This window comes from Camelina sativa, chromosome 11, assembly GCF_000633955.1.
Source record: "Camelina sativa cultivar DH55 chromosome 11, Cs, whole genome shotgun sequence".
Lineage (NCBI taxonomy): Eukaryota > Viridiplantae > Streptophyta > Magnoliopsida > Brassicales > Brassicaceae > Camelina > Camelina sativa.
This window is the reverse complement of record NC_025695.1, coordinates 46,727,457-46,743,061: the sequence shown is the minus strand read 5'-3', so window position 1 is coordinate 46,743,061 and position 15,605 is coordinate 46,727,457. Positions and strand designations below refer to the sequence as shown.

Sequence of the window (15,605 nt, the reverse complement as noted above, 5' to 3'; positions counted from 1 at the left end):
TAGGTTCTCTAAATTCCGTCTTAACTTCGCTCTCCATCCCCACTCCTATAAATGTCTTCTCAACTTATATAATAAGACGACTCAAGAGTCAAGAGAAAGCCTTCAAAGTGTAATAGTTATTACCATACATTTCCAATTTAATTCCACCAAAAATTATATAAGCAAACAGCAATATGAAATCCATCTCAAATCTTCCTCATATAGGTTTCGATGCAAAGGTCATAAATCAGCAACCAAACAACATACCAATAGAATTCATATGGCCCGACAAAGAGCAACCCTCACCTGACGTCAAAGAGCTCCATGTCCCTATCATCGACATCTCTAGTTTCCTCTCCGGCCAAGACAACCAGATCTTGGCGTCTCAAGCTTCTAGGCTCGTGTCCGAAGCTGCGAAGATGCACGGGTTCTTCATCGTCACAAACCATGGGGTTCACGAGGGGATTTTGTCACGTGCCTACAAGTGTATGGACATGTTTTTCAACTTGCCGGCTTCCGAGAAACAAAAGGTGAAGAGAGAGTGGGGTGAGATCTCCGGTTATTCCAATAGCTTTGTCGGAAGATTCCACTCAGAGCTTCCTTGGAAAGAAACGCTCTCGTTTAGGTTCTCTGCCGAGGAGAAACTCAAGAATGGCACCGAAACTGTTAAAGATTACATCTCTAGGTCAATGGGTGACTTAAACGAAGAGTTTGGGTAATATTCCCTTCCTTTCTTAAATTCTTACCAATAATAGACTAATGAGTAAGTATATATAAATTGGTCCTTTCATTATTAGTGTGGTTCAAAGTTTTATTTAACACAAATTCAATATATCAAAAATTAAAGTTTTTGTTTTCCTCCTTATCAATCAATAATACTTCATATCTTCTTTAAAAAAATATTGTTAAGAGATAAAATTAGAAGTTTTATCAATTATTTGCACTGAAACAGAGGGAGTACGTGGTATCATACTATATTATAATAAATTTTGTTTTGAATAAATTTCAGTTCAGATTTGTAAAACATTCTCCAGTTCTATCATTTTTACTTTTGCTTATTAATTACATATAGAAATTATATAAAATATTAATAACGACTATAGAAATTTTAATAGTTCTTAGTTTGTTACTTCTTAGTATGCATTATTAAAAAAAAACTGATATTATAATGAGATAGATGGAGTATATGTGGAGTGTAGGTTAAATTATAGTATTGGATTAAAGTAATTATTTAAAAATGACAAAAATATAGTGATGTCGAAAGGCACAAATCAAAGTAAGTGACAGTGATTTTTGTTTTCAGTGTATAATAGTTAATAAATTAATGAGATTCCACGAGTATTCATGTATAGTACGAATGTATGATTGATCCAAATAATAATAGACAACAAAAACTATTGGGATTATGCCATGCAGAACTGCATTTCAAGAATACGCAGAGGTGATGAACACTCTCTCGTTAAAGATCATGGAGTTTCTTGGAATAAGTCTAGGGATCGACAGACGCTATTTCAGAGAGTTTTACGAAGATAACGATTCAATACTCAGGCTGAATTTTTATCCGCCGTGCAAGCAGCCAAATCTAACATTAGGGACAGGTCCTCACAACGACCCGACCTCTCTAACCATACTTGATCAGGACCAAGTTGGTGGTCTTCAGGTTTTCGTGGAGAATCAATGGAGAGCCATCGCTCCAAAGCCCAGATCATTCGTCGTTAACATCGGCGACACCTTCATGGTAAAACTAACTTTTTTCTTACATAGGGAACATGTATATACAAATTTGTCACAAACCAAAAAAAAATTAAAATATATTATATACACTGTAATATCTTGTTTTATATGACAATATGGTAGGGTATACTGAAAACTTATCTAGATCACCTAAAGCATTTTAACTTTTATGAAAAATTATTTAATTAGATTCATCTCTAGCTAAGCTTGTTTGATCCAGAAAAGTTTCATGATGATGAGAGTGGTGTATGTACCATGCGACTAAAGACAAAAAAGAAAACACATATTTAGTGTTTAATATGTCGGTTGCCGTGGGATGGTGGGAGGGTTATATATGCACATTTTCATGTGTATATTTTTGGATATATAAATAGAAAGAAATCCTACCTATATCACCATTACTAGAAATTATATAGAACATATGGAGAACTGATCTATATACACTTTAGTGCATTTGGTTTGGGGATATTTCTGCTGAAACATCATTGGACATACTTGATTTGTTAACTTACATGCAAGATCATCATCATCTTTGTCATCTTTAGTGAGATGTGGGTCGCAATAGATAGGATGATTGGAGCGTTACTTGTATATATACTAATATAGATAACATACACACATAAAAGATACAATGTGGAAATGTATCGACTATCGACTAAGTAGAAACAGATCGAGTTGTTATACGTATAAAATATTTTTCCGCGATACAAGAAACTTTGTAATAACTAATATTGACAGTTTGTCTTTGTTTTTATTTCCAAGTTTGTCTATGTATATATATACAGGCGTTGACGAATGGAATATACAAAAGTTGTCTGCACCGGGCTGTGGTAAACAGCGAGAGGGAAAGGAAGTCGATAGCATTTTTCTTATGTCCACAAAAGGACAAAGTGGTGGAGCCACCAAAGATGCTACTAGAAGCGTTCGGTCAAAGAGTGTACCCTAACTTTACATGGTCCATGTTTCTTGAGTTCACGCAGAAGCAGTACAGATCTGACAAAAACACTCTTCAAGAGTTCTCAGACCGGCTTAAGAACAAACAAGTTGTCAGCAACAGTGTCATTTAAACCAAAAACAAAAGAAATTTGTCAGCAACAAACTTGTACGTCTAACAAAGTTAGAAGAGAGCGAGAGAGATTAATTAGAAAACAAAAGGATTTTGATTATTTTTGTTGTCAACGTAAATCATTGATAATTAAATAAGTCGTTTGATCAACTACATAAACAAAGTAATTAACAAAAACCAGACATATATATCTATATACGAGCCTTACAATCAGTCAAATACAACTTACAGAGAAAGGAAAATATACTTCTCCAATTTTGTTCAAAAAGCTATCCACATTCATACATATATATGCTTTAAATATCGAAAAACTCTTTAATGAACTTTCTTACCTAAAATTTTTAATATTCGGACATAGGATCATCACACATCAGATACAAAAGACTAGACTCTACAGCGCAACATCAAACAACCCCATTAAAACCCCTATCAACATCGTTTCTTAATTTCCATAGGAACCACAACATCAATGGAAATTGAACTCCACATCTTGAACATATATCATCAGCAAGAATTCTCCAGGACAAATAAACTAAATTCATGTAAACCTGATGTTGAGGCCGGGAAAACACCACCAGCTTACGGAGTATCAGAAAGAGCCCACGTTTGTCAGGTCTTCTCCAATCCAAATACGTACACAACTTTCTATTTTCGAGTTTATGTGGCCGTTCTCCTAATATAAATGGTTTTTATTGTCACTCATTGCAAAAATCACGTAAACAAAATTAACATGCTCTACAAAATTTCAAATTCAAACATCATATTGGAGACAATAGTTGCACATTCGTAGCTATGCTGATACATCAAACCATAGATATTTTTAGGTCTTATCGTCTTTGAAGATAAGATTCTGACAGTCATTGACAATAAGTGGGAGATATCGTTACAGCAATAAAAGACATGTCTAAGACCGTGACAAGAGAGCTAGCTAGAGAGCTGAGAAACAATCTTATACATTTATGTTGCATATACCCGTGGCACGAAGGCAGTGGCCCTATGAGTTAACATAACTACGGACCCCTTTATGTTATGTTATGTTCCTTCTGTGTTATCAAATATCAAAATTTTCATCCTTATATCAACTGATTTGATCAATTTATTTAAAGTGTACATTTTAGTAGTTTTGAAATAAAACAATATAACTTTACGTAGTTATTAAAACTAAACGTGCTTTAAGATCTAACCATCTCAGCTAAGTTGTCGTTAGATAACTAATCTCAATATTAGATTAGTTATACACCACTTAATTAATCATCTTTCATTACATAACATTTGAAGTTCTTAATAAGTTCATATCCTCGCATAGTAGTACACATTTCTAATGCATTTTTTTTTTTTTTTTGCTAATTAAGAACATTTCTAATGCATTTGTATATGACCGGGTGTTTTGTATTAAAGGGTAAAGACAAAGAGAAACACAATGTATATAAAACAAAAAGTATGGCCCATCTAAATAATTTTCTGTAATGACTCCACATGAACAGTAGTTGTTCATTCCGCCATATATCCATTAAAGCTCGATAAATGTGTTTTTGTTGTCTTCTTAATTATAATGTGAGTACATGTAGCTAGTGTTATCATGAACAGTTTATTGAATAAAATATTAAGATGAAGCAATTATAAACTCTTTTAGTATAATTTGACTATAAACGTGCTCTTTTATCTTTCCCTTTCTTTATTAGCTTTCCCTTTCTTTATTAGAGTACTGCGCCATCGTACTAGTGTTGTGTTATCAATGAACAGTTCCATGAACAACCAACAAGTGGAAAAAAGTATCTAAAGAAGTAACTTCAAAGTCTAAAACTAATTACAATTTTCAATCGAATTTAAATAAAATAAATTAAGTGTACATAAAGATACAATGCATGTGATGGGCCATCATTGGGCCTTGGTTTGTGGCGAGGGCTGACTTTAACCAATTTAACCTTCACGTGCTACGTTTTGGCTGACAGTGATGCGAAACAAACACAGTCTTCAACATTTATATGCCTTGGCCGACAAAACCGAAAGACGTTTAACGTTTATGGGGCTGCTGGTGAACCTTAACGTTTATGTTGGTTGTTTTTGTAAATTTGTAATCTTACTTGAGAAAAAAAAAACTATTGTGACTTTTTATACATTTAGTTAAGTTTGTGATATATTAAAAATATATATTTTATTTATGGGTTTATTTTTTTTGTTTTTAATTAGGGATTTTGAGAAATCATAGGAAAGTTGTTAAAGTGTGACTGGTAGAACTTGATTTTTAGAGAGAATCTCTTTTAATATGGCTAGTGAACATAGAATCATATGGGCCTAAATATATTGGGCTCATTGTTTAGTAATTTGAAGGGTCATCAACAATTGGGCCTTTGATATTACTTACTATTTTATTCTATGGAAATTAATAAAGAAATAAAAAAACGGTTACGGAGCAGAGGAGGAGGAAACGACGAAACTTCCGATGGAAAGAAACAGAGCTTTACGCTTGGAAGGATCCATGATCTCAGCACCGTGACCATCGTCGCCGTTAAATAGCTCCACCACTTCAACTCCCTTCTTCTTCATCAGCTTCGCCACATCTCTCTGCCAATCTACCATCGGATCTAGTTCTCCTCCAATCACCATCCCTTTCCATCCCAACCGTCCGAATTTCTCCAGATTCTCAGATCCATCTCCCACCGTCGGATTCGAATACTCGTGATCCCGATCAACGCCGACGGGAAGAGACAGATCCCACATTACGTCGGTGACTACGGGAGGGCAAATCTGGTCGTTCGCGAGCCTGATCTCAGATCCGCATCGCTCTTTCGCGCCGAAGAACGGGTAGTGCAGGATCAGTCCACGGATCTGTAACGGACTCAGATCGGAGACGGAATCGGCGGATCTTAGCCCGACGTTGTAGGCCAAGTTCCCACCGGCGCTAGTTCCCATGAGGAACACGTTTGAGAGATCGGCGTGTGATTTGATCCACTCGTCGTCGGATTTTTTGATCCACTCCAGCGCCTCCGTACCGTCTTCGTACGCCGCCGGTAATCTGTGCTCCGGAGCTAAACGGTAAGAAGGAGACACGACGATGGCGTTGAGATCACGCGCCATCTCGGAGCAGAAATCGTGGAAGCATAGAAAGTCTACGCTGCACGTGACGAATCCTCCGCCGTGGTAATACACAATGACGGGGAGCTTCTGAGACGAACGTCGTCGGTTACGGCAGAGGTGGGGACGTAGAGACGGAGCCGCGTCGACTTTGAGTGGTTCACGGGAAGATCTTTTGAAACGGCGGGGTTTTGAGGGGAAGGATCAGGTGTGGCTGCGGTGCATGGGAGGTTGCTGGGGAGACGAGTGATTGAACCATCTGGATTCTTTACCATGTTAAGATAAGCATAAGGATCAGAGATTGGTGTTTGTTCCGACATTTTTTTTTTAGAAGGTTCGGTCTTTTTGGATTTTTAATGTGTGTTTCGTACTTTGTATGTTAGGAACTCGAACATGCGAAGTCTTTATATAATAGATAGTTAGAGATACTACTAATTCGTGTGATAAATTGTTTTAAAATTGAAGATCTTACCTTTTATTTTTAATGAATAGTAGTAGTATCTCTCTTTTTTTAAATCAAAATGAATACTAGTATCTCTCTTTGCATTTAAAGAAGAGAAAATCGGAGTTTTAGTACATTTTTAAAACTTAATTGGAGAATTAGTATATTTGCTATTTAAAATTGGCAAAACACACACTTTCACTATTTACTACTATTTGAATTATTTTTTAATCTTCTATTAATCATTTTATTTACAAATGTGCCATTAAAATTAAATATATATATATATATATATATTTGTTTTTATTAAATTACCCCTTGAATCTAATAACTAAAATACTATTCAATATATATATATATATATTTTTTTTTAATTTTTTTACAAATACAAAAAAATATATGTTTTTTCTTTTTGTGTAATAATTATATTTGATAATGTTAAATATTTTTTATAAGTTTTGTATCTGTACACATTATTTAGTGTACATGTATTTGTACACATTATAATGTATATATGTGTCTGTACACATTATAATGTGTATAAATATCAAGTATACAAATGAATAATAATACACAAGTTTAATCCGTATAGTTCATTTAGTGTACTTATATATATGTTAATATACATGTTTTTATTCGTACAGCTGATATATAATATATTCAATATGAATGAAATAAAAATATTTATGTGTAATAAATATGTACATTAAATATATTGTACGGATGTCTTTTATACAGCAATCCTTTTATAATTTTACACTACTACACTATACCGATTTTTTCTCTTTTTATATATATATGTATTAAAACGAGAGACCCGTCTTGGTTTACAAGTCGCTAGCACATCTTTTTCCATATATGATGATCAACTAAAAGTTGCTGGTGACTTGTTGAGAAGGCCAAAACTAATTTTACGTTTGACAATGATTGAGTTGATTAACACCATACATATTTCACTAGTGAATCGCTTTTTTTTTTTTCTTTTACAGTAATTAGTACCTTAACTGATAGAAACTAAAAATAAGTAAATGTTCACTTCACAAGGGAAAGATTGAAGACACAAAAATGATAGCAATATCAATATGAATATATTGCGAGGTACGAAGTAATGATTTAATCATCATTATCACCCAAATTACACAAAATTGATAAGAGGATACAAGAGAGCCTCCTCCTTAAGTTTGTTCAAAGCCAAAAAAAAAACAAGGGGAAAAACATTCAAAAACACCTATAATGTAGAAGTCATCAGGGTAAGAAGAGATAATAAAAATATTAAAAGAGGAGAGTTTAGTTTTTCTTTTCTCTTTTTATCAAAAGGAGACGTAGGGTTTGAGTCTTCAATATTTCTGGCCTCTACCACCTACCTCCTCCTCTACCGCCACCTCTTCCTCCTCTGCCGCCACCACCACTGCCGAACCTTCCACCACCATTGCCGTACCTGCTTCCGCCGCGACCAAATCTTCTTTGTGGCAATGGTTCTCTCTCCTGAAGTTTAGGCATCTCCTTAACCACTTCCAAGCTCATACTTCCAGCATTCTTTTGTCCAGCTGCAAGGAATAAGTCTAGATCCGATTGCACAACGTCAAACACTGCTCCGCTTTTATCTGCTGTTAGACTCAACCCTTCAATCCGCTCCACTTTGTCTTCTGGTAAAACTCTTCTTAGCATTCCATAAACATATCTGTTGCAATAAATCATTTTAGTACTTAGCTTTTGATGTGAACAAAGACTACAAAAGCAGAGTATAGGGAGAAAGAGGAACTTACGACGGCGATTGTATTGGTCTTCCTGCTTCAAGATGTAGTGTTACATGGTTCTCCATTGATGTAAGAAGTGACCTTTTCTTAATCTCAGTGAAGCCCTGTAGTGATCAGAAGCTAAGTACTTGTTTTGATAGAGAAAAAACAAATTTTAAGGAAATTTTTCCAAGAGACGTACCGCTGTTTTTGCAAGAGCTTTTGCGAGGAGTACTTCAGCTGATAAACCAGAATTTTCTAATAATTTCTTCGCAGCTTCCAAGAATGCAGGAACCACACTGCATTTAATATATTCTTAGGTAAATATACCATTTCCAAGTTACTAATTAGATTTTATAGAACATTGAGGTGCAACTGTAAGCATACCTGTCGCAAACTTGTTTAATTTTCTCAGCAGCATCCATACCACCAGCTCTGGCAATATCATTAGGCTGAGGAGCAGACAAGTACTCAAATTTTATACCAGCTTCTCTTTCGATCCTGGATATACTTGACTTTCTAGATTCGTAAAGTGTAACTGCAACTCCAGTGTTGCCTGCAACAAAAAGAAAATAAAGATTATAATAACATCAAGCAAACCTTGCTCATTAATCTAGGAACTGCACATATATGATAAGAGTCGTCCAAATAATGTCTATGCTTTTTACCAGCTCTGCCTGTTCTGCCTGAACGATGAATATATGATTCAACGTCACGTGGAGGCTCACACTGCAACACATTTAAACAAAAGGTATGACATTAGAACACCAACAAGGCATTAAACCAGAATGATTAGTACGTGTGGGCTGTGCCACTAACCTGTATAATTAACTGCACATCATTGATATCTAGACCACGAGCAGCAACGTTAGTAGCCACCAATGTCGAAAACTTGCCATTCCTAAATCCAGCAAGAGTAACCTATAATCACAGGACTCATAGTTAGCAAGCTGATACGCCTATGTTTGAGCAATTCAACCGGATAAGAAGAAATATCATATTCCACACTTAAATTCAAATTCACATATATGCAAGAAAGCTTGAAATAAAATTTAATAATATACCTCGCGTTGTGATTGCTGTATGTCTCCATGCAAAGTTCTTGACCCAGCCAACAAACCAGAAAGCTCGTTCGCTTCCTCTTTTTTCTCAGCGAAAATAATGGTTTGGCCTCCACTAGATTGTGATAACAAAATTGGTTAAGAGTCTTGAGCACTTTCACTCGAGACGAATAAAGGTGTTATGAAAAAGCAGTAACATAGTTGAAGAGCTAAAGGATACCTGCTATAGCAACTGATAATATCAGGAATCAACCGAGGCATGGCTGCCTTATTACAGGGCATAGCAATGTGTCGTACACTATTACTGGCCTTCATTTTATCATTACCAACAAGATCAATAGTCTTCAGGTCTTTTTTAAGAAACTTGCGAGAGATCTGGTAGGAACAAGAAAGGTCTCAGCCACAAATAGAGAGAATAGGAACAGAGAAACAAAATAAATGAAGCTTAACCAATGAAAAATAGTAAGGGGAAATATTTGAAAGGGACGCACATCTTTAACCCATGGAGGCAGAGTAGCACTGAAGAGAAGAGTCTGGACTTTAGTAGCATCTTCCACTTTCCCTGAAGTTATTGAAAAAAGATATAAGATACTACGAATAAGCTTTATATCAAGAAAAACAAAAACCACATTCCATACCTAATATAAATTCAACATCCTCAACAAACCCCATCCTCAACATTTCATCAGCTTCATCAAGCACACGGAATTGTAGATAGCTCAGATCAATTTTCTCGGTATTAATAAAATCCTGCAATGAATGTGAACTACAAGGTCAACAGATCAACGATGATTTGAATCCAGGGGCAACCAAGAGAGAGAGACGTACCTTAACACGACCAGGGGTTCCAACCACAATGTCAACACCTTTCCTTAAACTATTCTGCTGGAAAGAATAACCTTCACCTCCATAGACACAGCAAGAAGTTAACCCAAGTGCTAATCCGTATGTTTCAAAGTCAGCATTCACCTAACAAAGAATACGATACCATCAGTAAAAGTACCTACAGCGCCAAAAAACGAATATGCAACAAAAATCGTAACAACAAGCTAAAAATCTTTACCTGCTTGGCCAATTCTCTGGTGGGTAAAAGGACCAAAACACTTGGTGGCCGGCCATACCCATTCTTCTTTTTGCTTTTCGCAGGTCCATTGATCAATGATTCCAATATAGGCAACACAAAGGCCAGTGTTTTACCCTGCATCAACCAATATGTGATCAACAAAAGCCCCTAACTTTAAAAATCTCACTCCAAACAGAAAATACATTCACAATATCGAGTACCCCACGTCTCAAAAATGTCTAAGAATATAGCAATCTTAATACCAAAGCACCGAACTTGAGTAATTACATAAAACAACAACAAAGCATTATAACCACAAAATTCAAAAATTAAACAGTAACCAAATTACCTGACCAGTACGAGCCCGTCCAACTAAATCAGCACCATCGAGAACCATATCAAACGTTGTAGCTTGAATAGGGAAAAGAGCTTCGATACCATTCTTCTTAAGCATCTCCCTCAACGGAGCCGAGATCCTAAACTTGGAAACAGCGTTAGGGTTATCAACTTCAACATCTTCAATACCCAACTTAACCTTCTTGCTGCTCTTCTTCTTCTTCTTCTTCTCAGAGCTAGAATCGCTCTTCCCTTCCTCCTCCTCCTCCGCCTCCGCAGCCTTACGCTTCTTCTCCTTCCTCTTACTCTTCTTCTTCTCCGAGTCTTCCTCATCCGAAGAGGAAAACTTCAGCTTCGCCTCCTTCTTCCCCTTCTTAGAGTCAAGCTCTGGGGTTTCCAAGGCTATCTTCTTCTCCTCTTTCTTGTCGGATAACATTAGTGAAGGCATTTAGGTTTAATTTGGGGGAGGTTGAAGAATATTTGAGAATCGAATCTCTCCTGCTTTTATAGAGATTGAGGCGATTTAAAACACGGAAGCAGGCAGAGAGACGAAGAGGAAGACAAATGTTTAGGGTTTACGCTACTTTATATAAGTTTTAGATTCTTTGGAGGCTCCTTTGTTCCAAAACCCTAGTTAGCGCCTTTTAACCGTGCAATCTGGTCCGTTGATGAGTTTTATTTTGATTTGCCGTTTTTATATTTTGGAAGGAGAATGCGTGTCGTTCTTTTGTCCTCTTGTGTAGTAAAGGTCACAGAAGACTCAAAATATCTTCTTTCTTTTTTTGTTTAATTTTAAGACTAAAAAAAATGTATATGATAATATCACTTTCGATAAAAATGGTAAGTTGCTAATTTTGTGACCAAAAAACAAATGTTGTTTATTCACAATAGCATGGATTAAAACGGAATGTCAAACATAAGAGTTTGATGGATGGGTTGTCACAAATTTATAATGCAACTAAATTTTAACCTGCCGTATCATATTTTTAAAACTAATATTTAAATTTTAAATTATATTTATTTGTTAGTTTTGTTTAATGTTGAGATTATATAATTGTATTTTGATTGTTATTTTTAGGATTTAACCCGCATTTTATTACGAAACAATATATGTCTAATATTCTAAATTTCTAATATTAATATTAACTTTTTCAATTTCAACTCTATTTCTGGTTACTTTTCTCAATTCAAATATTCAAGTTTCAGTTTTTCTACATATTTGGGTATTTCTATATTTTATTGTTTTAGTTCATGGGTTTATTGTATTTTTGTTTCTCTCATATACTTTGTAATTGGCAACAAAAATTGCATGATAAAAAAATGTTTAAAATTGGGTTTGATATAAAAAACAAATGTTTTTGAAACTTCGTTATCCTTTCATAACCCAAAGATATTTTCTTTAAACAAAAAGAAAAAGAATAGACATAATTCTCATCTGTTTACTCATATAATATTGTATAACAAAATAAAAGTTAACCAAGAAAACCAAGAATAGTCTATGAAATTAAATTCAATGCAAGAAAACAAAATAAAGCAACCAAACTTCTTTTAAACTTTGATCCTAACGAATAATCGACAAACATAAACAAACGTAGAATAGGTTTTGTTGTCACATAAACCTTTGCAACGACTTGTCTATTTGGAGAGCAATTCACAAATGTGAAATCAAAAGAAGCAGGCAAATATTTTTTTCCTTTCTTTTTGGATGATATATCTTTTCTGATATGGTGTTCTTAGCTGCTGAACATGAAACATATTTATATAATAAGATGTGAGAGATTGTATGTGTGAGTGATCATCAAAAATCTTGGTGGGCAAGTATACAATCTAAAAAATATCACAATTACGGAATAAAGTAGAAGATTTAGTATTTAGCTAAGGAATATGTCATTAATTAATAAGGAGTGTATGCTTAGTAATTTGCTATATTTTCTTGATTGCATGTCTAATAATTTTAGAAACTAAAGAATTTATTTCGATTTAAATATGTTACATAGCATTAAATCATCATAATGGATTTCCTTTTCTCTAAAAATCCTACTAATAACTGATTGTTTTGATTGAATGGTGTTAAATTTTCATAATTGATTTCCTTATCTATAAAAATTCTTATACATAAACATTAAATCGATTTTGTATATTAAATTGATTTCCCATATTTTTATTTATTGTCTTTTATGTAACTTTTAAGGATTAACTTTGTAAATAACTTTTTAAATAAGTATAACTTAAAGGTATAACCCAAAATGTATTTCAAAAATTTAATGTGTAGAGTTGTTTTTGGAAAAATCGAAATGTATAGATATTGTCAAGCTATTTATAGCAATAAACGTATCAAATTAGGTCGATTTAAATAATTCCATTAATTGAATTTCTACAAAATGTTATTTTAGGAAAATCGTTAGGGATTAATGTTGTAAATAAAATAAATTAAATTAGCAAAACTTAAAGAACATAAAGCAAAATGTACTTTAAAAATGTTAATATAAATACACTGCTCATATACATCTACACACTCTGTAATTTAGGAGTAGGAAATTTCATCATAGTTTTTTTATGGTTAATACATGATCTGAGACCCAAGAACGGTACACATTTATTTATTTATTCTTCACAAGTCCTAAATTATGTTCATACAATAACCCGACAGTGAAAAAAAACCGAAACCATAACAACAGCTTACAAGAGCAATGTTGTACCAGCGACAATAAACCCTAGGAGTATGATAACGATCCTTCTGAGACCAATGGCTAAGACATTAGAATCCGAGGCGCTGTTGCAGTAGTTGAAACCATACCATACACTCTCAGGGACGTGCGTGTTATATGAGAAGGTGACCGCTTTGGACCCATGGCTATATATCTTTACACTCTCTGGAATCCAACCATCTGGACCTGACCTGTAGAGATACACATAGCATATCTGGTATGTGCATGGTCCGTTTATCTCAAATGTATCTGATGAACATTGCTCAAACGTTTTTGTAGATGGATCGTCAAGCCTTGGTGCATATATCTGATACAAGAAAACAAAACTCCAGCTATGAATTTCATCGAACCAAAGCTAAAAACTGAGCATCCTTAGTTCCTTACGGTCTATTAGTGACAGATACAATAAGAAATTAGAGTTAAGTTACAACCAAAACCAATCCATTGACACTTTCATCTCTTCCAAAGATGTGTATATTCCTCTAAAACACCACATAAACGATCAATATGGCATCGATATTTTTAGAGCCCTGTGTGTAAAACACGAAGCTTATACTCCAGATAAACCAGAGCAATAGAAGAATTTGACAAATTTTGGTTGCTAGGTGTCTTCCATACCAGTGATAATGTTCTGCATATCAGGTAGCTAAACTAGCCATCAAGAACTAACCTGACCATACTAGAAAAAATCTAATGAAACCAAAGATGAGCTCAAAATCTGAGTATGTCCACTATAACTAAGCTCAATTACAAAAGAATCAGATCAACCACTTGTACTAAACTAACTTAGCTTCTGGGATGAAACATTCAAATTGGAACCCTAAAAATCAAATGTCATACCAAATTCAAAATCAAATGTTCTGAAGCGGGAAAAAACCTAACCTGGTTCCCATATCCATCGCCGAAAGCGACGCTGATCTGATCGCGCGTGTACCTAGTCGACGAGCAGCTCGTCGAGATGATCACCGTGTACGAACAAGTATTCCCCAATCTCTGCATCATCGATGAAATTTTACAACGATACAGTTGAGAACCATAAGTTTCTCGGAAAAAATCGTGCGCAAGAAGACGAGAACAAGAAATTCTCCGAAGGAGAGTTCAAAACGGGGAAAGAGAACGAACCTGGATGAGGCTGACATTGAAAGACTCAGCGACGTGAGGCTCTAATTCGTTTGATTCGGCAACAGAGATGGATATAAGGAAGACGAAGCAGAGGAGAGTGAAGAAGAGTCGTACCGACGCCATAATTTTCGTGCTTCCCCAGAAATTTGCTTCGCAGATACGAACGAAAGAGAAATCGAAACAGTGATTGAGAAAAAGATAAAAGTATCGAACCAGTTCGAGTTGAACCGGAATAGACCAGATCAAATTGGATTTCGGTATAAGAACCGAATTAAATTGCAACGCTGCCAAGTTACAGGCCACACATCTCAATTCTCATGTCTATGTCATTATGGTAAGAGTAGACAATGTAATTACTGTTTTGTGTTTTAGAGTGAGACAGTATGCATGTCTTTTAGTGAAGATACGAATTTAAGCTTTGCTAAAATAATTTTACATTTCAAAACAAACTTGCAAACTGATAGATATTTTTTACTATTTCTGTATTTCATATTTTTGTCATGTAACACTATTCTACCATCCACACGAAAAAAAAAAAAAACTGAATGTGATCATATATACAAATAAATACCACTACAAAAATGAGAAAATGATGACTCTTCGTTGTTATACTCGAATTTCTATAAACTCGAATCAACAATTTACAGTAAGTTTTTTTAATTCTAAGAGTATGAATGGTGAGTGCGGTTGAGGCGGTTAAATCCGTCAGCGGTTTAATCCGTCCCAAAAATAGGGCAATAGCAGACTGATGCAAACCAACTTTATTTGTACACAAAAATAGTCTATAGTTAGTTTTTCTATATCTTTTTACCACACTACAGCAGACTAAACTTGTGAATGGTAAATAAAAAGCGGTTTAATCCACTGACGGATTTGTGTACACTAACCACTGCAACCATTCGCAACTTTACTTTAGAAAATTTTGATATTCAAGAGTTTTTGCTCGTTAAATTGGTAGAGATATTCGTTAGAGCATCTCTCTATCAATTAATTATCCTTTAAGTTTTCGTTTTTCAAACAAAAATAAAATTAAATCTCCCCAATTAAATGATAGATGAGAAACAAGTGTTTTATAGAATTCTTACGAATCTCAAATTCTCCACTTTCTTTCTTACTTTTTGAATTTTTTTGTTTTGTTTCTTTTATATCATAGAGTTTCTCACTTAAAAACTCTTGATGGAGATGTTCTTATGAAATTGTATCTTCGTGGTATATATACAGGGGCGGACGCAAGGCTAAGAGTGGTGTGGCACGTGCCCCACACTCTTTTTTTTTTTTTTTTT

At 34.7% G+C, this 15,605-nt stretch overlaps 3 protein-coding genes and 1 pseudogene across 3 annotated transcripts; 1 reads left to right on the top strand and 3 right to left on the bottom strand.

Annotated features, from left to right (window-relative positions):
• LOC104729039 (gibberellin 20 oxidase 3-like) lies at positions 174–2,781 on the top strand. Its single transcript, XM_010447938.2, has 3 exons — positions 174–694; positions 1,396–1,717; positions 2,499–2,781. The coding sequence occupies exons 1-3, from the start codon at positions 174–176 to the stop codon at positions 2,778–2,780; spliced, it is 1,125 nt and encodes a 374-aa protein (XP_010446240.1). The 3' UTR covers position 2,781.
• LOC104726815 lies at positions 5,072–6,439 on the bottom strand (annotated as a pseudogene).
• LOC104726814 (DEAD-box ATP-dependent RNA helicase 7) lies at positions 7,394–11,074 on the bottom strand. The gene is made up of 13 exons (XM_010445760.2): positions 10,506–11,074; positions 10,157–10,291; positions 9,922–10,062; positions 9,732–9,843; positions 9,585–9,655; positions 9,314–9,468; positions 9,097–9,208; positions 8,852–8,953; positions 8,701–8,761; positions 8,420–8,588; positions 8,235–8,331; positions 8,063–8,157; positions 7,394–7,977 (listed from the first exon to the last, which is right to left on the bottom strand). Exons 1-13 carry the CDS (start codon positions 10,938–10,940, stop codon positions 7,650–7,652), a joined length of 2,013 nt encoding a protein of 670 aa, XP_010444062.1. The 5' UTR covers positions 10,941–11,074; the 3' UTR covers positions 7,394–7,649.
• On the bottom strand, positions 12,996–14,503 carry LOC104726812. The gene is made up of 3 exons (XM_010445759.2): positions 14,323–14,503; positions 14,083–14,193; positions 12,996–13,507 (listed from the first exon to the last, which is right to left on the bottom strand). Exons 1-3 carry the CDS (start codon positions 14,443–14,445, stop codon positions 13,172–13,174), a joined length of 570 nt encoding a protein of 189 aa, XP_010444061.1. The 5' UTR covers positions 14,446–14,503; the 3' UTR covers positions 12,996–13,171.

What these genes read in the sequence shown, in the direction of transcription:
- LOC104726812 (XM_010445759.2), bottom strand. Translation starts at nt 14,445, where the DNA reads ATGGCGTCGGTACGACTCTTCTTCACTCTCCTCTGCTTCGTCTTCCTT. An exon ending in TCAATGTCAGCCTCATCCAG is followed by an intron (nt 14,194 to 14,322) that starts GTTCGTTCTCTT and finishes TCGATGATGCAG; the next exon opens with AGATTGGGGAATACTTGTTC. An exon ending in GCGATGGATATGGGAACCAG is followed by an intron (nt 13,508 to 14,082) that starts GTTAGGTTTTTT and finishes TTCTTGTATCAG; the next exon opens with ATATATGCACCAAGGCTTGA.
- LOC104729039 (XM_010447938.2), top strand. Translation starts at nt 174, where the DNA reads ATGAAATCCATCTCAAATCTTCCTCATATAGGTTTCGATGCAAAGGTC. An exon ending in GACTTAAACGAAGAGTTTGG is followed by an intron (nt 695 to 1,395) that starts GTAATATTCCCT and finishes TATGCCATGCAG; the next exon opens with AACTGCATTTCAAGAATACG. An exon ending in ACATCGGCGACACCTTCATG is followed by an intron (nt 1,718 to 2,498) that starts GTAAAACTAACT and finishes ATATATATACAG; the next exon opens with GCGTTGACGAATGGAATATA.
- LOC104726814 (XM_010445760.2), bottom strand. Translation starts at nt 10,940, where the DNA reads ATGCCTTCACTAATGTTATCCGACAAGAAAGAGGAGAAGAAGATAGCC. An exon ending in AGGCAGAACAGGCAGAGCTG is followed by an intron (nt 8,589 to 8,700) that starts GTAAAAAGCATA and finishes TTTTTGTTGCAG; the next exon opens with GCAACACTGGAGTTGCAGTT. An exon ending in AAGCTCTTGCAAAAACAGCG is followed by an intron (nt 8,158 to 8,234) that starts GTACGTCTCTTG and finishes TGATCACTACAG; the next exon opens with GGCTTCACTGAGATTAAGAA.